At 41.0% G+C, this 26,425-nt stretch overlaps 1 protein-coding gene across 1 annotated transcript in view; it reads right to left on the bottom strand.

Moving 5' to 3' along the window:
* Positions 1-14,698: 14,698 nt before the first annotated feature.
* Positions 14,699-26,425, bottom strand: part of E2F7 (E2F transcription factor 7) — a 29,150-nt gene continuing 17,423 nt past the window's right edge. The window contains exons 7-12 of the mRNA XM_065887820.1: positions 23,601-23,786; positions 23,021-23,093; positions 20,379-20,874; positions 19,006-19,261; positions 16,981-17,402; positions 14,699-14,869 (exon numbers count right to left, since the gene is read on the bottom strand). Coding sequence (XP_065743892.1) covers positions 14,699-14,869; positions 16,981-17,402; positions 19,006-19,261; positions 20,379-20,874; positions 23,021-23,093; positions 23,601-23,786 — 1,604 coding nt within the window. The remainder of the gene's footprint in view (positions 14,870-16,980; positions 17,403-19,005; positions 19,262-20,378; positions 20,875-23,020; positions 23,094-23,600; positions 23,787-26,425) is intronic.

The following is a 26,425-nucleotide window of genomic DNA, read 5'->3' as shown; positions in this document are numbered from 1 at the left end:
TATTTAACATGTTGATTGAAAATGAAATATGGGAATGATTTAGAAGCCACCTAGATTTGGAAATCCGTCCTTCTGCACAGACACTACTGCCACCATGTGGACAATGCTGGGAGCCTACTGAGAGATGAAGGGTGAAGGATGGGCATGAGAGAGGGTCCGTCTCTGGGAATATGATAGTGGTCTGTACCCCTTAGAATAATTTTGAAAAATTCAAGTACACTTTTAACTTTGTACGTAAAACTTTAAATTATAAGTTTGAATGGTTGTAAGGAATAGATTTTCCTGTGGTTGTGGAAATCGACATTTTAAAATAAAACTGCTGTAACACTCCTTTAAATGTATACAATGGAAGCAAAATGCCAAAGGGATTTGATGTACACCATCAGCCATTGTAATATTACATGAGCAAGAAATTTTAAATGAATAATTTTCACACAATTCTTTTTCTCCTTAAACTTGTATTTGAATTTTACTTCCCCAAAAGACTTATATTGTAATGTTTTATGCATATATATCTTATATATAAGATACAATGTTATATATATGAAATACTATATATATAAAGTTTTATATATGTTCTCTGTAAAAAAAATAAGTATGTAAATTAGATTTTAAATTACAAAATATTTCTGTGACTAGGTTTTAGTTATCTATATTTTTTACATGTACATTTGATTAAAAACAAATATAAATGTTGATCAACAATTATAAAAAATTATAAAGTAGTGTTTTACTTGGAAATTTACATCTTAGTGAGGGATATAGGGATTTTAAAAAATTAGTTCAATTATCTATGATGAATATTCATTATTGCTAGCATGAGAGACGGGTCAGCATCCATATTCTCTGTTTTTATCATTTTTTCTAGTTTTAAACCTCAAGAAACTTTCATTCACAGCAGCAAGTAATGGGACTGGAAGAAATTTTATTAGGCAATGTAACTCAATTTTTTGAATGATTTCTAAGTTACTTGCTAAATATAACCTAATACTCTTTCAAGATATATTTTTTAATGATCAGTGGGCAACTGGCTAAGTTTGGTTCAATGCTATTAAGTAAGAGCAAAAGAATTGGAAGCTACCTGACCCACAAAAGGATTAGAAACCCAGTCATTAGAATCATTTATTTTCTCAGGACAGATACCAGTATTTAAAATTGTTCCTGTGATGGATGTCCCATAGATACCTGTATCCCAAACAGTGTACCTTTGTAAACTTTGGTTGTGTGGGAATTAAGCTCTTTTTTTTTTTTTTTTTTTTTTTGGCCACACTATTGAGTTCTAACCACTGGGCCTCCAGGGAACTCCCCAAGCTCTTCTCCTTTTTTTAAAAAAATTTATTTATTTTTATTTATTTATATTTTTGGCTGTGTTGGGTCTTCCTTGCTGCCCGCGGGCTTTCTCTAGTTGCGGCGAGCAGGGGCTACTCTTCATTGCTGTGCACGGGCTTCTCATTGCGGTGGCTTCTTGTTGCGGAGCACAGGCTCTAGAGCGCATGTGGGTTCAGTAGTTGTGGCTCGTGGGCTCTAGAGCACAGGATCAGTAGTTTTGGCGCATGGGCTTAGTTGCTCCGCGGCATGTGGGATCTTCCCGGACTAGGGCTCAAACCCATGTCCCCTGCATTGGCAGGCAGATTCTTAACCACTGTGCCACCAGGGGAGCCCCCCCACCCAAGCTCTTCTTTTTTAATGGGAAAAACGGGAGACGGGAACAGAGAACTATAACAATACAACACAGAACAACATGACACAGCATCACAGTTATACCAGCATAACAGCTGGCCAGAGATTACCAGGGCTATCAAGTTTATCAGTTTTAGAAATTACTAAGATTATCAAATTTGGAAACAAATACAAATGGAATTTGAAGATACAAGGGAAATGTATTCCCTTTAAATTATTTTAATATATATATATATATATATATCTTGCAAAGTCTTTGCACATCCCTGGTTGAAATCACTGGTTTATCCCAAAAGCCAGTCTATGATGAAGCTTTCCATAAGTCTGATGCCAAATAGGACCGTGGTAGTAGGGGCAGAGGGGGGCATTGTTAAGTTTTCAAAGTGTTAAATTTGCTGACTTTAAATAACTCTTCCTTATTTTGCTGTAATGTCTTCTGCACTGAAAAAAAAAAAAAAGAAATATGGTGCTAAGAGATGTCAGTATTGATTTTGAAAGCCCATGCCATGTTGGTGTTTCACTTACAGTGCTTTTTAAATTGTGCCAGTTAGAATAGCCTGAATAGGCTGAGGTAGTAAACAAGCCCAAATCTCAGTGATTTGAGAACAAGTTTTATTTCTGCTCACGCTCTATGTTCATTGCAGGTCGGCTTAAGACCATGACAGAGCAGCCCCTCTCTCGGACAGCTGGATCGTGGCACAGAAAATCATGAGCATTCTCTTAAAACTCCTGCTTCCAGGGACACGCATCACTTCCATCTACATTTCTGGAAAAAGTAAGTTCATGGGCTTCCTTGGTGGCGCAGTTGTTGGGAGTCCACCTGCCGATGCAAGGAACGCGGGTTCGTGCCCTGGTCCGGGAGGATCCCACATGCCGCGGAGCGGCTGGGCCCGTGAGCCATGGCCTCTGAGCCTGCGCGTCCAGAGCCTGTTCTCTGCAACGGGACAGGCCACAACAGTGAGAGACCCGCGTACCGCAAAAAAAAAAAAGAAAAAAGAAAAGTAAGTTCATGGTCTCTGCTGAGTTCAACACGGTGAGGAAGTACAGACTTGGTCCAGGAAGAAGCAACAGATGTTCTGACAGATAGTACAAGCCCCCCACAGCCATAAAAACCCCAACTCTAGGAACCATTGATTTACAGTCAACAGATGGTAATCATTTTCTAAAATTATTAAATTAAAATAGCTATTTTAATTCTAGAATTATAAAATATTTCCAACATAAAGAAAAGTATAGAGATTAATATCACAAAGATGTGAGTACTTATATCCCCAAATTACCAGCTGTTAACGTTTGCCATATTCCCTCAGATCCCTTTGTCACAAAGAGAAATAAAACATTGTAGGTGCAGGTGAAGCACCTCCAGTAATCCTATCTCATTCCCCTTCTAAACCCCTAACTTTTTAGAATTAACCCTATTCTGATGTTAGTATATTTTCTTTGTGCCTATTCTTTTATATATTTGTTACAAAGTGCTTTAAAAATATACGTGATGTAAAATGTATATATCTTTCTACAACTTTTTCCACTCAACATTATGTTTTAGTTGTATCCGTGTTGATGCATATAGATCTGGTTGTTCATTTAAAGTATTCAGCAGTAGCATGAGATAATGTATAGATCACACTTTATCCATGCTGTTGGAACTTTAGTTCATTTATAGCTTTTTGCTGTTACAATGGAATGATAAACACCTATATATGTATCTCTGTGTATAAGACAAGATTTATGCCCTCTAATTGAAACACTTCACCAGAATGGCCTTGCAGGGTCGAAAAGCTAATTGCTTTTGCATACCAAGTTGAAGTTTCACAAATGGTGGCTCCAAAGGGGCAGACTCGACAAAAAGTGACACTGTGGCCCAGTCTTCCTGAAACTGTCTGGGCAGAGAGAATCAGAGACAGCTTCACAAGACTCTCCTGGGCCTCTGAATTGTGCTCAAAGCAGATGAAAGATTATCATCCTAGAAAACTAGGTTTTCCTGGGGGCTGTGAGTGGTGTGGTGAACATGGGATTGAGAACCAGCCGATTTGGAGATGCCTTGGGGTTGGATGAAAATGGCCCAGTGGGGAATGCCGGGGCTGGGAGTGGACTTAGTATCAAAAGGGTAATAAGGACCAAAGATTGGAAGGAAAAATGTACAGCTGAGCTGATGTCAATTTGAACAGATAAGGACTGAGAACCCATATATCCTTCATGGTGCCCTGATGCCATGGGCTGTAGTGAAATTGCAATTGCTAATTCCTGCTCTTCGCATTCTACTAGAACCCAATTTTGTTCAGGTGTCAACCCTTCCCCTACAGAGCCCATATGTTTCAGTTCCAAATATAGGTGTAAATGGAATAAAGATAATCCTACATCCCTTGCCAGTAATTGGTCTAAAAATGGACTTGTAATAAAATTTGAGCCAATAAGAACTGAGGAGAGATTTTTCTGGGGGAACTCTGAGAAAGTCTTTTCTTACTCCTTTGGAAGAACTTCCCACACGTTGTTTTTCTCTTCCTTTGAACTTGGCTTGAGTGGAAATGTAATTGCTGAAGCCTGTGGATAACACTGGCATGTGGAGTAAGGCAGAACCAAAGGAATTGAAGTGAAACTGAGCTTGAATCATGGTCCTACCTCTGTGCTTTTAATGATGTAAGCAAACCAGGCCCTTTATTGTTTAAGCCTGTTTGAATTATGTTTTTAAATACTTGTCACTACAAGTACTGCTTCTAGAGAGTGGCAGGAAGTGTAAGTTGAGGAATGGGGAGTGTGCTGAATTGAATGATATTATTCCAAATTGACTGAGATTAATTTCTGCCATAAGGTAGATAGAATGAGAGATTAAAATAGAAATTAATTTTTTATTGAAGTATAGTTGATTTACAATGTTGTGTTCATTTTTGCTGTACAACAAAGTGATTCAGTTATACGTGTATACACATTCTTTTTTATATTCTTTTCCATTGTGGTTTATCTCAGGATATTGAATATAGTTCCTTGTGCTATACAGTAGGACCTTGTTGTTTATCCATCCCATATATAATAGTTTGCATCTGCTAACCCCAAACTCCCAGTCCATCCCTGTCACACTCTCCCTCCCCCTTGGCAACCACAAGTCTACTCTATGTCTGTGAGTCTGTTTCTATTTCGTAGATAAGTTCATTTGTATCGTATTTTAGATTCCACATATAAGTGATATCATATGGTATTTGTCTTTCCTTTCTGACTTACTTCACTTAGTGTGATAATCTCTAGTTCCATCCATGTTGCTGCAAATGGCATTATTTCGGTTTATATTTTTAATGGCTGAGTGGTATTCCATTGTATATATATACACCATATCTTTATCCATTCATCTGTTGATGGACATTTAGGTTGTTTCCAGGTCTTGGCTATTGTGAATAGTGCTGCTATGAACATAGGGATGCATGTATCTTTTTGAATTATAGTTTTGTCTAGATATATGCCCAGGAGTGGGATTGCTGGATCATATGGTAATTCTATTTTTAGTTTTTCGAGGAACTGCCATACTGTTTTCCATAGTGGCTGCACCAACTTACATTCCCACCAACAGTGTAGGAGGGTTCCCTTTTCTCCACATCCTCTCCAGCATTTGCTATTTGTAGACTTTTTAATGATGGCCACTCTGACCATTGTGAAGTGATACGTCATTGTTTTGATTTGTGTTTCTCTAATAATTAGTGATGTTGAGCATCTTTTCATATGCCTGTTTGGCCTTCTGTATGTCTACTTTGGAGAAATGTCTGTTTAGGTCTTCTGCCCATTTTTTGATTGGGTTTTTGTTTTTTGTTGTTGCGTTGTATGAGCTGTTTGTGTATTTTGGAAATTAAGCCTTTGTCAGTTGCATCGTTTGCAAATATTTTCTCCCATTCCATAGGTTGTCTCTTTGTTTTGTTTATGGTTTCCTTTGCTGTGCAAAAGATTTTAAGTTTCATTAGGTCCCATTTGTTTATTTTTGTTTTTATGTCTATTGCCTTGGGAGACTGACCTAAGAAAACGTTGGTACAATTTATGTCAGAGAATGTTTTGTCTATGATCTCTTCTAGGAGTTTTATGCTGTGATGTCTTATGTTTAAGTCTTTAAACCTTCAAATAGATATTAATTTTAATCACAGAATATATACAAGCAGTCCTTGCTTTGCACAGTTCTGATATGCACGCATGTCAGTTACCATGGTTTAGTTACATAAACATGGTTCAAATTCCAGTTACTCTGATGTGATATATTAACTGTGTATAACTGGATAAAAATATCAACTTCACTGTTTCAGTCCACAAATCACTACATAAATAACAGATCCTGTTGTGACCAATGACCAATCATGTCAGTTCTTTCAAAGTCTGTTGTTCATGCACAAAGTCTGTTCATGCAGACAGAAAGGCATGTAGTCATGTTGCCTCTGGGTTTCCCAGTGATGCAAACACGTGATATTTTAATAAAATCAATACTGGAAAGAAAGAATTGGCCAAAAAAGATGAAAGTGAAGCAAAGAAAGAAAAAAAGTGATAATGCTGGAGGTGAAATTTGAACTGAATATAAGTGTAGTTAGAAAGAAAAAATTGATAGTGAGGATGTAGACTCTGCCACCATTTGAGAGACTATCGATATACAGTTAGAAGAACTTAATGAAGGTGAATTTATCAGTGTAAGCAAGGAAAGCGATTGAGATGAAAAGGATATAGATGCCCCCAGAGAGAGTGATGCCTGCAAAAACGCCACATTAAATGACCTCATAGAGATATTTCATCAAATTGAAAGTGCAAAGGATAAAATTTGGAAGCTGACTCAAACTTAGGAAGGAGTATAATAATCCGTCAAGACATAGAAAAGATGATCAGTACTCACTGTAATTTATAGGATGAGAAGTTAGGCGCTATTCAAGCTATTCTTTTTGTTTTAAATATAAATTTATTTATTTATTTTTGGCTGTGTTGGGTCTTCATTGCTGTGAGTGGGCTTTCTCTAGTTGCGGCCAGCGGGCGCTACTCTTAGTTGTGGTGCGCGGGCTTCTCATTGTGGTGGCTTCTCTTGTTGCAGAACACGGACTTGAGACACGTGGGCTCAGTAGTTGTGGCACACAGACTTAGTTGCTCCGTGGCATGTGGGATCTTCCCGGACCAGGGCTTGAACCCATGTCCCCTGCATTGGCAGGCGGATTCTTAACCACTGTGCCACCAGGGAAGTCCCCAAACTATTCTTGATAAGTTTTTTTTATAAAGAAATAAAACACTTTAATTCTCAATGTTTCTAATGTTTTAAATTACATACTAAATCAATATTAGTTTTACGACTTTTTCATGTCCCTAAATATTTATAGTCAACAGTAAGAAAGTTTTTAATGTTTTGATTAAAATGTTTAAAGATCACAGAACAATTGTAATTATGCATCCATGCCTTTGCACCAGCCATTCCTTCTGTCCCTCCTCCCACCTCTGTTTGTCTACCTGACAACCTCATATGCATTTCTCAAAACCCAGGTCAGGTGTTAAGGTTGCTTTGCACAGTTTCAGCTTGCTGTGTAAAGAGAGGACTGCCTGGGAAATAAAGTCACAGCTTTCTGCACACCCAAGTTTGTGAGTCTATAAAATTCATACATCCTGAAAATTTGATAGATTTGTATGGATGTCTCCTTCAACATCTTGTTAGAAGGTTTTGCTTTCGCCTGACAACTGGCATGGCATAGGACAAGGGTGCTGGACTAGGTTATTGGGAGGCTTGTGTTCTGGTCCAGCTTTGTGGTTAAGTAGCAGTGTAATCCAGGCCAAGTCACTTAAGCCCCTTCCATTTCCCCTCTGTAAAATACAGTGAATATGAATTTTCAAGGTAATTTTGAACTCTACATTTCTATAATTCTCTACCATTATCAAAGAGAGATAAAGGAAGGGAGAGAAAAATGCACCCCCCCAAAGACTATTGCCATTTTCATAGTAACAATAAATGTTTATGGAGTGAATAAATGATTAGCATGATTTTGGTGAGGTAGGTGGAGCTATGCAAATATTGATGCTGGTAAGAAGCTGCTGTTTACTAGCAGCTATAGCTGCTAGTAGCTATAGCCACCTTGATAACTTAGGGTACCCTATTATGTATTCTTCAGCTTGGTTGACCACTTATTCACATACTCATTGGGCACAGTGCTAGGCACTAGATGAGAAAAGCTCAAGTCCTGCTTTGGAGGATCTCCCACCGTGGTGGGGAAAACAATTCATGCTTCCCAAGGTACGGGCATTTAAACTGGATTTTGGAAAATGCATATGAGATAGCCCAATAGAGAAAGAGAAATGGGGTTGGGAGGAGGGCATTTTAGGAAGAGAGGATGGCTTGTGCAAAGGCATGGATGCAGAAAATAATATGAAGAGCACTGAGAGTGGAGTGATCAACAGAGGATAGGTGGTGGGAGGATTTAGAAAACACTCTAGGTATTTCTAGTAGGAAGGTTTTAACGGAGAGAATTAGGTGCTTACAGAATTGCTGGAATGGATGGAAATGAAGTAGGGGGTTGTTGTGCAGTGTTTACATCATGTCACCACAGCTGCTACCCAGAGGTTGGGGGATGCTGTTTCCTCACAATGGCTGGGAACAGTGTGAAACCACTGCCAATATCACAGCTGGTACATAGTCTTTGCCTGGACAGTAGAATAAAGTATGGCTGGTAAAATACTCAGCCTGATGCCATCTGTTACTATAGTGTAAGAGGAAGAACAACTTCAGCTTCCTTTCTCTCCACCAAATCCTGCATGAGTGTATTTAACTGACAGGATCACATCTAGAACCTGGTAGCAAGGGGATCTGGGAAATGTAGTTCCCAGCCTCCCAGACCCTGTGATAAAGAACTCAGGAAGGGATTGGGAATGAATGCTGAGGGTCAATAGACAATATCTAGCATAGCTGGGAAGCCAAGTTGGGACCAGACTGTGAGGGGACTGGAAAGGCATGCTAAAAGTATCAGAAAATGCTGCATGGGATGCCACTGAAAGTTAAAAGCAGGATTTTCACAATTCAATCGGTTTTATAAGCATTGATGGCATAGTAGATGCCATTCTTCTAAACGAAGAAAACCCCAAGCTCTATACCACAATAATTTATTAAATAAATAATATATGTATAACCATGCAATGAAAAACTCCTCTAAAGGTTTTTTAAAAATTATGTACAGTCAACCCTTAACACAGGTTTGAACTGTGCAGATCCACTTTTACAATTTTTTTTTCAAAAATAAATACTAGAGGGCTTCCCTGGTGGCACAGTGGTTGAGAGTCAGCCTGACGATGCGGGGGACACGGGTTCGTGCCCCGGTCCGGGAAGATCCCACATGCCGCAGAGCGGCTGGGCCCGTGAGCCATGGCCACTGAGCCTGCGCGTCCAGAGCCTGTGCTCCGCAACGGGAGAGGCCACAACGGTGAGAGGCCCGCATACCGCAAAAATACATACATACATACATACATACTAGAGTACTACAACACAATCTGGGGTTGGTTGAATCTGTGGATGCAGAGCCAGGATGTGGAAGAGCATCAAATATGGAGGGTAAGGGGCAGACTGTAAGTTATACATGGGTTTTCAACTGCATGGAGCGTCAGCGTGCCTAATGCCCACATCATTCAAGCGTTAACTGTATTTGTGCTAACTCATCACCCATTTATTTATTGGGCGCACATTTTGTGGCAGGCATTGTGAATACAGATATAAAGCACCCATGGTCTCTGACATTAAGAAGCTAATGTCCTTTTTATCTTCGGTTTTTAGAGGGTTATTTGGTAGGTTAATTCATTGATTCTCAAAGTAGCTTCTGTTGAACCTTGTAAGAGGAACATCTTGTAAGATGCTAAGAAAAAAAATGGTCCCGCTATCAAACCAGGTTTAAAGAATTTGTATTTTATTTCCTCTTGCAAATTTCAACCTCTAATAAATCCTGTAGTAAAACATTAACTATTTAATTTTGTTTTACCAAAATTACCCACTGTTGACTCCTAATATGTATCAGCAGTTGAGTTCTTCAGAGCACAGTTGGGGAAAGACCAGCTGCTTGTATAGAAGAGCCAATCAAACTGAAGGCTACCACTGTGCTATTTACAAAAAAAGGGTTTAGATATGAGAGAATGAAAAGAAGAAAACTATTGTAGCTTCAGGTATGATTTCATTTCAGAAGCATTTGCAGGACAGAAAGGACATTGAACTAATCAAACCAATCTTAATACTAAAAACATTAATAGCTATCAAAAATTAATTTCTTAAGGATGAGCTTATTAAGTGCCATAACAATCATCTAGGAAGATGCAAATCTTGGACAGTGGAAGGTTATAACTATTTTAACAGGATGTTAAATGGTGAGCTTGGCCGCAGCAGCAAATTATAGTTGCATTCCAAAAAATTGATCAAGAGGTTTTGCAAACCAGTTACACACTATGGAACCCCTTAACCTACAAGGCCTTGAAAGAGCCTTGAAAGGGTGGAGCAAATGGAAATAGAAGTGGATTTTGTGGAGAGTTATGCTGTGGTCCTTCACCTGTGGCTCTAGGGAGGCCTCCCTAGAGCCATTAAGGGGAGCTGTGGGGTGTTGCTTGCCTAACCTCTTGCCTGCAGTTGAGACACTTTCTCTTGTATGACTCTGGCCTGGGGGATCTGGGTGGGATCGCAGCTTTGGCAGAGAGCGGGGAGGCTGCGTGAGTTTGGCTGGGCCTTCTCTCCAAGAATCAGACAAAGAGCGCTGGATGTGGGCTAAGACGGCAGATAGAGGCAGCCTGGGGCTGTTCTAAATCCTGCCCAGTAGGCTATCTGGAGTGGATGCAGGAAAATCAGAGACTGGGGGAGAATATCAGCTGGAGGAAAATGAATTGCCTGCAGCACAGAAAGTTCAGGCACGTGTTCCCAAGCTGAGGCTTCTGAGGAACTGTCCACACAAAACAGCTCCAACCTCTGCCAGCCCCACCGTATGAGAAGCCTGCTTACGACAGTGCCTGTTAAACCGTTGATACGCTGCGGCCTTTACCTCTCCCACTGCCCCTGCTTTGACCTTGCTGGGCACAGAAATCTAGGCCAGCTCACTGGGAGAGGAGAGATGCCCAGCAGAGAAAAGACAAAGGACCATCATCGGTGACCAGGCTACAGCGAGCCCCAGTGGCAGAAGTTTTAAACGCTCATTCTGCATCGTGAACCGAGACTGTCTTAATATGACTATAGAACTTCTATTATTTACAGTAACAAGGAGGTCACAGCACCTGACCTCATGTTCCTACAAGGGTTAGTGCATTACCCCCACTGACCAGGCTTAAAGGGACACTGGGAGACAAAACTAACTTGCTTCCACGATTACCCCATGAGTTCTGCTTGTTCAATGTACCCTTTACACCGTTAAAGACAACCGACACAGGCATGTGTGAGAAGATATTGGTAGATGCCTGCAATACAGCAGGGCCTTGTTATAACGTAACATGCCACTAAATATAGGCTGGTAAAATCCTAATCCTGTCGTGTGTGTAGAAGCAAATCTATCCTGGGTTATTTTAGACACATCTGTAAGATGAAGGCTAAAGACTGGGACAAGAAGTGATGTGTTGAATCTAACTGAAGGCTGGCAGAGGGGCGAGACCTGTTGCAGCAGGTCCTACGGTCCCTCCTTTCACCATTTTGGGGGTTTCCGGAGTCGCAAGTGCCAGGCTTGACGCTGGGGTTTCAAAGCTGTTTCCCCAGCACCTGACAATTTAGCAGGGGAGACTGACAACAACGCAACCACTAACGGACTCCGGAGATCCTACGAGCTAAGCAAAGTCAGAGTAGGTCAGCGTGGAGGTTCATTTACAAGTGAGGGTTAACAATAGAATTTGGCTTTGAACTACAGGTGGGCATTTGCTAGACTGAGAAGCATTTAACCTTGCAGGTAACATGAGAAATCAGGAGGTAGTCTCACCTGTGATTCTTACATTGGTGAAGCTTCAGAGTCATCTGGAAGCTCCAAACCCCCAGTGATTCTATCTCTGGTAGAAATCAAAAGCTCAACAGTATAGTCCCACAACCCTCCCAAGCTCCCACATGATTCTGATACAGTAAATTTTGGCATTTGGGAACCGCTGGAAGGGCTCAGCAAAAGGATCTGACTTGGGTTTATGAAGGTCTGGTTGGCTGTTCTGCAACGGTGAGTGGTTTTACTGAAATCGGTACCCACAGAAAGCCCAACAAACACAACCAACAGCTCTTGTTAAAATGAATGAACTTTTATTGCTATTTTATAAAGCTTAATACTTTGCTAAAGGAAAAAAATTATATAGATAATATAGCCATTAGAAGAAAGAGCAGAGCTGAGTGATACAAAAAAAGCAGTAAGCAGCAATAAAATTAATACCTACACAAAACTAGCAGTGCAATAGATAAAGCAGAAAGCAGCTTTACACTGGGAAAAAAGGTATTTAAATACAGAAGTAGCACCTTACAAAAAGGAACTGAGAAATGTAAACTTGGTAGGTAGATTCAAGTATAAAAGTTATACCCCCAACTCTTGTACCAGAATGAAAGGGTTTCACAAACCCTGGACAGTGTAGGGCACACACACACCTCCCTCAGTGCTGACTCAAAGCTGCATTTCCTTAGCAGGATCACTGACAATCTTTTTTTTTTTTTTTCTTCTTTTACGAAATTATACAATGATAGACTCAAGATTGCCACGGCTTCTTCACCACCCCTAATATCCAAGTCTAGCTCAGCTGCTCCACTACCATCAGTTGCTCTGTAACAAATTCATATTCCCGACGGAAACAACCACTGCATTATTATTTCTACACGTCACAAAGACACATGAAGAAGTGGGTACTGAAAACAAAAGGAACCTGCTCTTGGTTTTCTATTGCTAAGAATGGTCACAGAATCATAATCTCATTTATGGGTTTGTTTCTTAACACCCCTCAAGAACTGTGAATCCTCTGAGGTTTATGTGGTCATATCATGAACAGAATTACAAAAAAAAAAGGATAGCAGAGAAAGTGGTGGGCATCCAAGAACAGTGAGGGGAAAATCGGTCTGTGTTTTCATCTAAATATAGACCTCTCAAGTGAAAATATTTTGTGGAAGGTCTGAAGCATTGATATATTTAAAATGCATGTATCCTGTGCAGATTTATATGCCACGTGTCTTATAATCTACTTGAAAAAGGCATATTTTTATTTCGATAGGGAACCCATCATATTAGTTCAGGGTAATCGTTACCATGCAATTAGATTAGCTGATGATGAGAATCACATTTTTTACCAGTTTAACTCTAGAGAATTAAACTCTAGAGCGTTCACAGTCTTGTGAACAAGGGGGAAAAAATATCATCTTGTAAACTTTAAAAGTTTAGTGTTGATAAAAATTTTATATAATAGCAAATTTATTTAATCTTGCTACCTACCTCAAGTTTTCAAAAATCTTGTGGGGGTGATAAGGCTAATATTATCCTGTAGTTAATATAAAGCTACTTTATTCAGACTCCCAGAGTCTCTTAAATTAATATCTTTATTCTTTCATATAACATTTTCTTGGGTCCAAAAAATAAAAATAAAATCCTACACCAAGATTCCACATCTAAGAAGTATAAAAAAGGAGAGAGGAATAAAGAAAGGAAGGAATGAAGGAATGGAGGGAAAAATGAAGGGAGGGAGGAGGGAGGGAGGGAGGAAGCCATTTACTCTGAAGAGACAATGAGGTAAATAATACATCTAGGCATACAAAGATCTAGTTTGGCTACTTAATGAAACCCTAAAGTAATATGGTTTAACAAAGGGATACTGGTAAGTTTCCAGAATTATATTTATGCTAGAACAACGATCCCCTGCACTCTCTGTTCTTATTTTGCATTTCTAGGAAAAATAACTCTGATTTGAATATTCTTGGATTCTGAACATCAATGTGTCCGTTTTCCCTCTTATTCTTCCCAACATGAAGAAAAAAAAGTAAAAGAAAATAAAATAAAGTATCACCTATTGTCCTACATCAATTTCTACGCTGTCACTCTTCAGAATTCTACTAAAAGGTCCCAACTAGGTTCCAATTTTCCATATAATTCCTTTCTACCATCCTGATTTATTCAATAAACAGCAATTGCTAGAAGACATCCCATACCTGACGTTCTACAGTTAACATTTAAATTAAAACACAAGGGCATGTAGTGAAGGAAACTGAACATAGTAGGATTTTTTTTTTTTACAAACGAACAGTAAAACCTCACTGTTCACACAGTTATTGAGAAGCAGCTATCTGGCTGCTAGAGTTCATCCTAATTCTCAGGCCCAGCTCAGGTTAGCACAGTTCATTATAGCAAGGTGTGTCTTCACAGTTATTCTGGTCTTGACATTCCGTCATGTATATACACTTATCCACATTATTACTAGGTTGTAAAGTAAGTGCAGGGCAAATTATAGGAAAAAAGTACAAACATTCAAGTCGTCATACCCTGAAAAACATGTGTTTTGCTCTCGTTGTAAACTTTTTGCACTAAATCCCACTTCAGGAAAAAAATAAATAATACCATAGGATTCAAACTGAAGTTGGCTTCCTGATGAAGCCGAAGGAAGCAGTAGCTTTTTCAAACTGCAGAAAGGAAGTTTCTCTCACCACAGATCTACTCGGGGTGAGTGGGAATACACGTCAAGAACGCTCAACCCAGTTAAGTGCTAGACGGGCCTCCCCCACTTTAGAAAAACCACAAGGCTCCAGGAGGCTGTTCAGATCTCCTTCCAGCAACAAGATGATTCTTGAATGAAAACCACAACAGTCAGTTGGTGCTTCCACTGTGACACCACGAACAGAGTCTGGACTCTAACTGGTAAGAAATGCACAATTAGGAACAATTACTTTCAGGAAAATAGATGCTTCCTGAAGATGGATAGTTAACATTAGAACCAGGGGATGCAGGAGAGAGGAAGGATGCATGCTGAAGACCAGATGGTTTGCATTCTAGTTTCTGTTCACCATTAGGACATGACCTGTAACACAGGGAAATTCAGGCACCTCCATCCCACCCCTGCTGGGCAAAGCGTCAGGTTAGTCGGCCCCGCCGCTGGGGATTTCGAGCCTCCTCTGTGCTGAGCTGGTGTTTCGTGACTGATTCCTTTCTCTTCTCCTAAGGACAGGGTCCCCGAGGCTGCCAGGCGTCTTGAAAAACGTCTCTCGATGTGTGCGTCGGATGCTCTTGGGGGTCACTGGAACTGGTGACTAAAATAGAGAAGGAACAAAAAAGAGTACATAAAAACAGAAGTGAAGTCAAATTGTACCCAGTCTCTGAACTGGAAGCCCCCTCTTTTTTTAATTGAAGTAGAGTTGATTTACAATATTGTGCCAACCTCTGCTGTACAGCAAAGTGACTCAGTTATACACATAGATGTTCGTTTTTTATACTGTCTTCCATTATGGTTTATCGCAGGATATTGAATATAATTCCCTGTGCTCTACAGTAGGACCTTGTTGTTTATCTATCCTACATATAACAGTTTACATCCGCTGATCCCACACTCCCAGTCCTGCCTCCCCCTTGGCAACCACCAGTCTGTTCTCTATGTCTGTGAGTCTGTTTCTATTTTGTAGATAGGTTCATTTGTGCCATATTTTAGATTCCACATATAAGTGATATCATATGGTATTTGTCTTTCTCTTTCTGACTTACTTCACTTAGTATGATCATCTCTAGTTAAATCCACGTTGCTGTAAATGGCATTATTTCATTCTTTTTTATGGCTGAGTAGTATTCCACTGTGTATATGTACCACATCTTCTTATCCATGGACATTTAGGTTGTTTCCAGGTCTTGGCTACTGTGAATAGTGCTGCTATGAACATAGGGGTGCACGTATCTTTCTGAATTATAGTTTTGTCTGGATATATGCCCAGGAGTGGGATTGCAGGATCCTATGGCAACTCTATTTTTAGTTTTCTGAGGAATCTCCACACTGTCTCCCATAGTGGCTACACCAACTTACATTCCCACTAACAGTGTAGGAGCCCCCTCTTGACCTGTGTCGCTGTGATCCCCACACAGGTGTTCCATCCTCTTTGCTTTTCTGTCACACTCCTCCAATGTATCTCCTTCACAACACTTACCACAGTTGGAAATTAGCTGATTTATTCTGTGTGCAGAAAGGCAGCCTAGCGAAGAGGTCACAAGTGTGGCACTGACACCTGCAGCCAGGGTTTGGGCTCTGCCATAACTAGCTGTGTGACCTCGGGCAAATTACTTAACCAGTCTGTCCCTCAGTTTCTTCATCCATAAGTGGGGATGATAAAAGTACCAACTTAGCAGGGTTGCAACAATTAAAGGAGATGAGATTAATAAAGCACTTTAGATCATGCCAGGCAAGTAGTATGTGCATGTGTCTTTGCTCTTTTTGTTTACTTGCTAATATTTATCCTCTCACGTTACATATTTATCCCTTTAATGTGCCCTAAAAGGGCAGGGACCATTATCCTGTTTACTGTTACATCTTTACTGCCTAGGTCAGTGCCTGGCACGTAACTGGTGATCAAGAAGCATATGCTATATTATAATCGCCTTGTTTAAAAACTAACATGTATCTTTCAATGTCTAACAAACTTTTGAGCCCCTGAATTACTTATCTAAAATACTTTTGGTCACAACGTAACTCTTTCTCTGGGAGAGAAATAATTACTCTGAACGATGCCTAATGAATAACAGGAATTCAACAAATGCTCACTGACTGAACTACAGATGGAGTTGGGGGAGGCAAATAAAGTACTGATTAATTTATATCGATTACAGACATTTATCTATGTACATCTGTATCTATTTTGAATATGTATATATATATACACATCAAGGAAACAATGGATATATTAACATATAGCCATTGCCTCCTAAACAATGCATTTTATGAAATGATGGACGCTAAAAATCTTTGAGCTAGTATCAAGACTTTCGTTTCCCTTGATTTTTTCTATAGCTGCACAATTAAAATTCAGGATGGTCTCCGTTATTAACCTAATGAAATGAGAGCTTGGAGAAATCATCTGAATATTCAGCATGCGTCACAAATCCCCATGAGCTATGCTTTAAATAAGTTCCTCCTGAGTCTAAGAAACAGATTGACACCTAAAACGAGTTTTGCCTCTAAAGCACAGGATCTCCCACCTTCTGTCTCCATGCTTTATGAAATAAGCAGATACCTCTGGGTCTACAATGGAAGCCAGGTAGAATCTGATGTAGCACCCCTGTCCTACGGTTGTTTGACTAAAATCTGATTAAACGCAGGCAAATGCTATCACGGAGTGATGCTCCTTCTTGTGCGGAGCTGAAATGAACCTTCGGGACTCACCTGTTGTAATTTTACCACAGAGGCTGGATGTCCTCCATAAACGGGGGACTCGGGCTGGATGATGCTGTGTGATCTTGACATCACCGGACTCAGGTTAAGTGAGTGTGGACCCTGAAGCTGAGCATCTGTGGAGGGGAGTGTCGATGACTTTGGATTAACCAGGGCAGCAGGGCCGATGAGGAGGTGAGCTGTTGATCCAAGGCCAGGCAAGCCGAGATTCACAGGTCCCGTGCTTGGGAGAGCACTGGAAGCAGAGGACACCGGCCCGGGCATCGTGGGTGAATAGAGAACAGGAAAAGGGCCCAGCGTCGGCGATGGCAAGACCATGCATGGAACACTGAGCGGCGGCAGCTGACCTGAAGACGGTCCCACAGCACGGGGGGTCTGATTGCCAGATAAGAGCACACTGAAACCATTTAGTCCTGGAACAGAAGCAGAACAAGGTGAAAGTCAGGGCAATGTGAAGACACCATCCAAGCTCCCACCCCTCAGGGCCCTTTCAAACGGGAGCCCACTGTCAATCAACCCTCATGCCGCAGCCTGGCCACCCGCTCTGTGCTCTCCCAGCCCCGCACCGTCTCCTTGCCACAGTGGCCACCGCTGAATTCCCACAGTTACCTATGTGACAGTTTGGTGGATGCTTGAGTCTCCTGAGAGACTTGATTAACATGAGCTCCACTGAATCCAAACTGAGGAGGAAAGTGAACTTGGTTGGGAACAATGATAGCTTCCTTTTTACACAACTTCTAACAGAAATTTATATTTCCCTCAATTAAGACCACGGGCAACAAATCACAACAGAATGAACGGTACCTTGAATTTATCACTAGTAAAAAGCACAGATGTATTCATGTAATGTTACCACGATGGCAGATGTCTTAAGAGTCTAACGGTCCCCACAACTGTGAGGTTATGAGAGGCTTGCACTTGCTGTCAGATCTTTTTATTACTATAATTAAAAAAAATTCCTTTTCTAACTGGATTTCAATATAATTGGCTTCCTCTGTAATCCTATGTATTTAATTCTCTGCATTTGTAAACATCCTGAGGAGGAATCCACGGCCTTCACCATAGAGTCCAAGGGCCCATGGCCCAGAAAAAGCTACTGATCCCTATGCTGTGCTGTCATTTTCATTCTGAAGAAGGCGGATCTGTTTTTTTTATTTATTAGGGTATCAGCAACACTGAGTAGCATGCTTAGACGAAGCCCTAACAAAATATTTGCTAAAGGAATAAAGAATGTTTTCTAGATAAATGAGAAATAACAAACACCTACCTAACCTGTGACGGGAACAAGGGATTGAAGAAAATCACTTTAAGTCTCTTTGCAAGAAAGCAGCCTCATGTACACAATGCATATTTAAAAAATTAGGTATCTGTTATATTTCAGCTTTATTTCAAGAGTAAGAGCATTTATTGAGTCTTACTAAGCGTCAGGCACTATTATTCTAAGTGCTTTAGATGTATTATCTTGTTAAATTTAATCCAATTTTCACAGCACCCCCATGAAGCAGGTGCTCTTATTATTGCTGTTTTACCAATGAGGAGGGCTGAATACTTAAGTTCACGCAGATAGTAAGTGGTTTTAATGTCCAGCCCTCTCGCTCCTGCCCTGCGCTCGACCACAAGGACATGTCAGCACTTCTGAGTATTGAAGAGATCAGCATGTGAGCTGTACATGGTGGCCAGGACGTTCACATTGTTAAACTGAACCACTGCCAGATTCAGCTGAATTATAAAAACAGAATCACCTTTTGAATACGTTGTGCTTTTTCCCAAGTAAAGTTGAATGCGTTAAAAATAAATTACCTGCCCTAACTGTTTTCTCCTTATCTGTGAGGTTGGTGAAAGTGAAAGCAGCCTCTGCCTTCATTTCGTCCATGGAGAAAGCAAGGGGCTAGGACTGAAACGACTCAGAGGCAGCTCATCAATGCACCAGCTTGGTCGGGTGACATGAACAAACATTCAAGCATCAAATTTATGACCCGAGTACCCCAAGGGACTCGAAGACATGACACCCCTTACCTGCTGGCGACTGCACGTAAAGATACTGCAGCAAAGAGGGCTCTTTGGTGCTTTCATTTTCTTTCGAAGGCTTTTCTATCTCTGTATTCCTAGAAGGATTTCCCCACTCAGAAGAAATGAAGCAGTCTGCTGTAGCCTTCCCCGAAACCTCCTTTGCAGCAGAAAGTTGTCCATTCATGTGAATGTCTTCATGGGGTGCAGGTCCCCTTTTATCCACAGTCTTGGAAGAGGCAATGTCCGTGGAATCTGAGGGTTTCTAAGCACAACCCAACCAGGAACCAGAAAAGCAAGTCAAAATCCCAGCAGTAAATTATAATAACAGCTTTCTCCAAATAGCTAACATATAAACAAAAAGGTCAGACACAGCTGTGTGCCACCCTGATTTGTGTATGTCAGTTGTTTCTGTCATATTTATAGGAACGGCCTGAAGATCACTGTCACGTCATGCGCTTCTGTAGGCTTACGATTTCTTAAGCACAGAAACGATGGAGATTTTAATAATGGGAAACTGGGTATGGCGTTTAGACTGTGAAATAAATTTCTGAGCTGGAACACATAAAGGGTGTTGATGCTGCAGGCTTTTAGGGCTTGATAAGAATTGCAGGGCTGACCCAAAGCTGTCTTGGTTATCTAAGACACGTATATATAGATATACCAGTCAGTCTTTTCCTTCCGTTTTGCAACCCCAGGCTATATACAAAATTAGAAAAATTCATTCTGGCAGGAGGAAGGCATAGAGGAGGAAGGGTCTTAATTAATGGACTGATTTCCATGAGGTGTGCCTCCCTGACCCTCTACAAACAGCGGCAGGGAGAGTGCTTCTGCTTCCTGAGAGTCTGACCAGTCATATCTCATTAACCTCCGAAAGGCTACTGTGGACAGCTCAGAGTTTTGTTCTTTTCATTTTGTGGCTAGGGAAACGGGCCCTCTGAGCAGTGACCCGAGCACTGACATAGACACTGAGGGCCAAACGGCACCTACATTCTTGACTGTGGACCCCAGGTGCACCCTGGATTAAGATGATTATTTCATCAACGTGTTAAAAAAAAAAAAAAGTATAGCAAAAAAGACTGGGAAAGAATATACAAACATGTTGACAGTGATTGCCTCTATGTGGTGGGATCATGGGTAGGTTTTTTTCCCTTTATACTTTTTAGCGTTTTATGCAAAGTGTGATTTTTATAAAAATCACTTTTGTTACAGCACTGCTTCATGGCAAGATTATTTGGGGCGGCCAGTCCTGGGCTTAATTATACAAGTGACACATGCACTGCTTCCTATTCCAGGCTCAGTAGCTTATCTGTGTGTCTCTATTGGGAAGGAACTACGGGTCGACAGGCCAATCAGCTAGCACGTCCACCGGAACCCCTTACCTTGGGCATGACGAGGGAGAGGGGGCCGTCTTCGTAGTCCCTGCTTTGTCTCTTCGTGGCCGGCTCTTCCTCCTCCTGGGGCTTCCTCTCCTCCCCTAGGCGCTTCTGAACTGAGGGCGTGGCTGAGTGCTCTGCTGTGCCTTCGGAGCCCCTGCTGTCCCTCTCTGACCCTGACCCCGGGGACGGCGGCTCTTGCAGGCTCCCACACAGCATGAACAGCGAGGTGGAGGGCACATACACCAGGGGCTGGCCGGCCAGCAGAGCTGGCTTCAGGCTCTCCGCGTCCAAGGCGGCAGAGGCGAGGGAGACACCTCCTTGTCCGTTCAGACCATTCTGGGCAGAGAAGGCCTGCAAGTCCGTTGGAGCCACGGAAAGTACTGGGTGGGCCAAGGCATTAACACAGTATTCTGAGTCAACAGAGAGGCCAGGGAAAGGAGCAGCGGCCTCCAGGCTGCTTGACGGAGGTATCGCTCTCTGATTGGCAAAAGCTTCTGCCCTGGAATAAAAGAAACAGAGTGGGACCCATCCAGTTACCACATTCTACCAACTCCTGACTCTTGCTTTCCTAAAGAGAGATGTACCAAAGCAGGAGTGAGAGAATACTCCTCAGGATGCCATTAAAGCGCACTCTCTGAGCCCGTGAGCTGACTCCAGAGGCAGATGACCATATCACCTGGATGGATGGTTAGGGGTGGGGTAGGGGGAATCTCAGGTGAGGGCTAATAGAGGCTCCTCCCCTGCCTCTCCCACAGCCAGTAGCCATCAGCTACCCAGCACGTACCCCTTCCCAGGCACACAGATGCTACGATGACTAGCATAATAGGGTAATAATTTCACATAATTATTATAACACTAGCTACTCTCATCCATCCCCCCTGCCCCTGTTTACTAGGGAGGAAAACAAGCTCAGAGGCTAATCCACCCACTGAAGGTCACCCAGTGGGGCCTCACAGTCACTGTGAGAGCTCCTGGGTAGATAACAGAGTCTAGGCCAGACATTGATTTAAAGGACATACCTAGTTTGTCTCAAATCCTCTGTGAGATAAATGAAGTGGGCAGTGAGTGAGGAAATAAATTTATCTACAAAATTATTTTCTGTCATTCTTGTCCCATTCTGCTCCATATTACTACAGAATTTTTAGACAGCACACATTCAAAATTAAGTCCCCTCAATCTAGATTATAAACGATGTCTGGGCCTTTTATAAAGAAAAATTTCCAAATACTAGAAAGCATGTTTATATTTTTAGTATTATTTTGCAAGTAGATGAGGAAGACTCTTTTGAGACTCCTTTAAGGACTAGTAAATAGAGAACAGGGATTTCCCTAAACCTCTCTGAGGGAATCACTGAGAGCAATTTTGCCCACGTTCTCACCCGCTGTGGTGCTGGGAATAAGCGGAGTGCACGGGGCTGCAGAGGTGAGTAAAGCTCTCCAACCACAGCCTCCCGGAACAAGTGATGGCTATCACTCAGCTCCATGAAACAACGTGCCCACGCTGATGGTCGCACCCACTGTCCTACCTCTGGCCATTCACCTTCAACTTCCCCATCTCCACCAGTAAGATCACCGTCACCTGAGACCCAGGTGTTCTTTGTGATGCCTCTTTTCTACTTCAGTGACTCTTGCCGACTCACTGTCTTATACTGATTTCCATTTCTTTCCATCCCCAGCTGACACGGCTCAGACCAGCACCACAGCAGACCAGAATGACTAGGAATGCTCTATTCTATGATCTCCTAATCTGAAGCCTTTCTCTATTCCAAGCCCACCTGCTTAAAGCAGCCAGAATGGTCTTCTCCAGTGAACCTACAATAACTCTTTACCATCCATCTAATAAATCCAAACTCTTCAATTTGGCTTTCAAAGCTTTCTGCCAACTTGACCTACTTACCTCCAATATCCCAAGCTCTTCTTATAAATACTTCCTTTCATGATCCTATTTGCACAGATCATTAAGGCCAGACTAACCAGTTTATTTCCCCTCCACTCCCTGATCCTGGCTCAACGATCTGTTTCTTCCCATGTCTGGCATTATAAACCCCTCCTGTCTTCGCTTTAGCATTTCCTCTGCTAATACATGATTTCCTTGAAAATCAGATCCCAAATCTGATTCAGCTCTGTCGCTTAATAGCATTGCAACCTTGGGCAAGCTACTTAACCTCTCTGGATTTCAGTTTCCTCTCTGTAAAATGAGGATAATAGTACCAACCTCAAAAGGTTGTTTTTGTGATGTTAGATGAGATAATACACATAAAACTTCAGGAATAGTACCTGGTAGTTCATAAACAACGTTAGCTACGATGATGACAAAGTGATTCATGGGACTATGATGTGTCATTTCTCAGTGTCACATTAGCAGTGACTTGTCTTTTCTCATTGTATTTGTCTTTTTATTTATCTTTTTCCTTGTAAGCTTTCATGGCCTAGGGGAATAAATTTTTCATACTTTTGTGTCCCTGATGCCATATCCTGCACAGTGTTGGGCACAAGGGGGAAACTTACATAATTCTTAATAAACAAATGACTGACTTTTGAGCAGGAATGTTAAATTTTACCTTTTGATGGGTGGCATTTCAATTTAGTCAAAGTTAAGACTAGGAAATAGAAAAAAATACACTTGGAGTTTTTAAGACTACTTACTGTGAATTGTCTTCTAGTTTCTGTCTGTAGACAGCTGCCAGACTTCCGATTTCTAAGGAGTAGCCACCTGACCCTAAAAAGGAAAATGAAGGTCTAGTGAATATAGCAGGGGACTTATACACACCAATTATATACAGCAGGATTCATTATTCACAGCTCAGGGATTATAAGACTATCTCAAATGCATTCTGGTTTTGATTCAAATAGAGAAATGTCCAGAAGCTAGCTGTTAATGGTGAATGCAGGTCTCATCAAAGATTAGTAAGAAAACAAAACAAAGCAAGTATTGCTTTGTAAGTCTGATGAATTGCTGAGATGCATCAAACAGGCCAACCATGGCAAACCAAATGATCTTCAATCTTTTAAGGCCGGCTAGAATAATTTCAGGCATGGGGCTATGTTTATAACCTTGAAGTCACCAACTCTTTTACCCACCCCCCACCCCCAAATCATTTCACTTGAGGTAAGTGAATAAAACAGGCACAGCCTAGAGTCAGCTCACTTTAAAATGACAGTGCATGGGCCGGGCTGCAATTACATGGTGACTGATGGATTCCATGGATTAAGTAAAGGCAGATACCTTGTTTTTCTCTGTAAGGGCTGCTGGGTTCTGAGTTCACTTTCCTCTGGATCCTCTCAGAAGCCTGATCTGAGTTAAAGGAGCCATGTCGAGCAAGCTTCTGTTTTGCACATAATTGAATGTGGCCGTATGTTTCTCTTTTCAATTCTGGTAGGACAGATGCAGAAACATCCACTATTTCTTCATCTAAATAAATAAGAGAATTGGTAGTGTTGTTATACAGCTATAATTCAGGATAATTTTAGCCTTTTTAAGATATGGCTTTGAGGACCTATCATTGTAATGGAGCTACCCTATAAATTAAAAACTAAGACAATCAAAGGAATTTTATAAGCCTTGTGTCAAACCCCAATTTCTTTCAATGTATTGTACTAGTCCTTTTTGAAAGTTAGTGGATGACTTTAAAGTAAGACTGAATCCATATATATTCTAAAATTATCTAAACTGCAACAAAAGTAGAACAGGATGTTCTATAACCCAAATTAGAATGGACCTGACATTTTAGATGCTTTCTTTGGGCAGAGATATCCAAGAAAAACCCAATCATACTCAGCCCAACGTGCAGATTTAGAGATTTTAACGTTAATTGAGATCAGCCTCTTACGCCACAGCCCTAGGGCAATGAGTATAAGAACCTCTGTTTTCTATTATTATGCTTTATTATTTCTTTCTTATGCGGTAGGAGGCTCAGTTACTAAGTGACCAAAGGAATAAGGTCAGCAGAAACTTCACGGCTGAAATGCTGCAGAACAGTGAGGATAATAGAAGGCTGGGCCTTGGAGGCACATTTTATGCTTAAATAAGCCTGTGTGAAATCAGGACAGAAATTTCTATACAGAACCAGGCCTATATTCTACAAAGAAACGACCCCTGTTGTTCAGATAGTCATTCCTACCCTGCTCATCTGTGCTATTTTTTTGTAAGTTCAAAGCATGTACATTCAAATTATAAGACTGATTTAATAAACTGAAAGGCCCAGCTAGACTTACATTTTCTAAAACACACAAATATTGAAAAAGAAAATCACCTTACAGGTTTCTTTTTCTTATAACAAAACCCCAACAGATGTTCTGTTTAGAAAATCCGAAGTTAAAAAAAAAAAATCAGAAGTTATAGTATCAAAAAGAAGAAAATGGGTCAAGATAGTAATGGATCATATCTACACTCCTTCCTGAAACAAATAAAATATTGGACAAAATATATAAAACAATGGCTCTCAAGACATTGGACATCAGGACAGTGATCCCTTAGAGATCACTGGGAAGAACTTAACCCATATCCTCTCTGAATTCCTACCGAGCCACTACTGCCATGTGTAGTGCTTAAGAGTTATCTAATTTTCAAATGTGTGCTAATTATACACCTTCAGTAGAAGCTCATTAACCAACTGAAGTGCATAAAGCACTGATTTGGGTACCAGGGTGTAATCAAAGGTGAATAAAAACTGTGTCTGCCCTCAAAATTGTACAGCGGGGACAAAGCATAATATCACCAAGTACAATAGCATGATGCTAAACTGCAATCGTTTAGATGAGGCACTCTGCTCTGGGTGATCAGGGAAAAACTTCATGCAAGAGCTGATGTTTGAGTGACATCTTGAAGGTTGAGTAGAATATTTTTATGTTGAAAGGGGGAAGAGAGCTTCACAGGTGAAAAGACCGGGAGAAGCCAGAAGCAGAGGAGTAGAAAGTGGCAAAGTTGTACACTTCACGCTGGCAGGGGCTGTATCACATACGTCTTTGAATCTCTCACGGCATTAGAACAGGCAAACCTCGGAGATATTGCGGGTTTGGTTCTAGACCACTGCAATAAAGCGAGTCACATGAATTTTTTGGTTCCCCAGTACATATAAAAGTTAGGTTTACGGGGCTTCCCTGGTGGCGCAGTGGTTGAGAGTCCGCCTGCCGATGTAGGGGACACGGGTTTGTGCCCCGGTCCGGGAAGATCCCACATGCCGCGGAGCGGCTGGGCCCGTGAGCCATGGCCGCTGAGCCTGCGCGTCCGGAGCCTGTGCTCCGCAACGGGAGAGGCCACAACAGTGAGAGGCCCGCGTACAGCAAAAAAAAAAAAAAAAAAAAAGTTAGGTTTACACTATATTGTAGTGTGCAGTACCATCACATCTAAACAAACAATGTACATACCTTAGTTAAAAAAATACTTTATTGCTAAAAATGCTAAGCATCACCTGACAACGCAGGGTTGCCACAAACGTTCAATTTGTGAAAAACACAGTATCTGCACAGTGCGATAAAATGAAGTATGCCTGTATAGTCCACATGCAGTAAGTACTTGCTGGGTTGAATTAATTAGACTTGATTTTAAGTAGTTTCATCTAGTTCCTAAGTGAATAATGTGTTACGAATGAGGTAGAGAGCGATATCTGTTATAAGCCTGGGTTAAGTGCCGGAATTTATACTAAGACTAAAATTGGAAAGGTAACTTAAAAATAACTTTAATGGCTTTTTTCCAGGCAGCATAGCCATACATAAAGTAGCTGGTGCAGAAGGATCCGGTCCCCGGTTGTGCAAATATTACTTTTGAAGTAAGCAGAAGACAATACCCTCTTTTGCTCTAATTTAGTAAAATTATGACATTAGCAACTTTTTAAATAAATTACGAAAAAGGTGTTCATTACATCCATACTATATTTAGAAGCCATCTTACCATATATTAGTTTTGGGATAGTAATTGATATAATTTTTACATTATCTGGAATTTCAAAGAAAAACAATGTTTTATTCTGCTAATGCAGAAACAACCAGAGTTCAAAAGAAGTGTCATTTTAAAAAATTGAAAAAATTTTTATTTTATGAAGTGTCATTTTT

Source organism: Phocoena phocoena, chromosome 11 (genome assembly GCF_963924675.1).
Source record: "Phocoena phocoena chromosome 11, mPhoPho1.1, whole genome shotgun sequence".
In the NCBI taxonomy this organism is placed as follows: Eukaryota; Metazoa; Chordata; class Mammalia; order Artiodactyla; family Phocoenidae; genus Phocoena; species Phocoena phocoena.
Note: the sequence above shows the minus strand (reverse complement) of the source record. Positions and strands in the feature narration are given on the sequence as shown.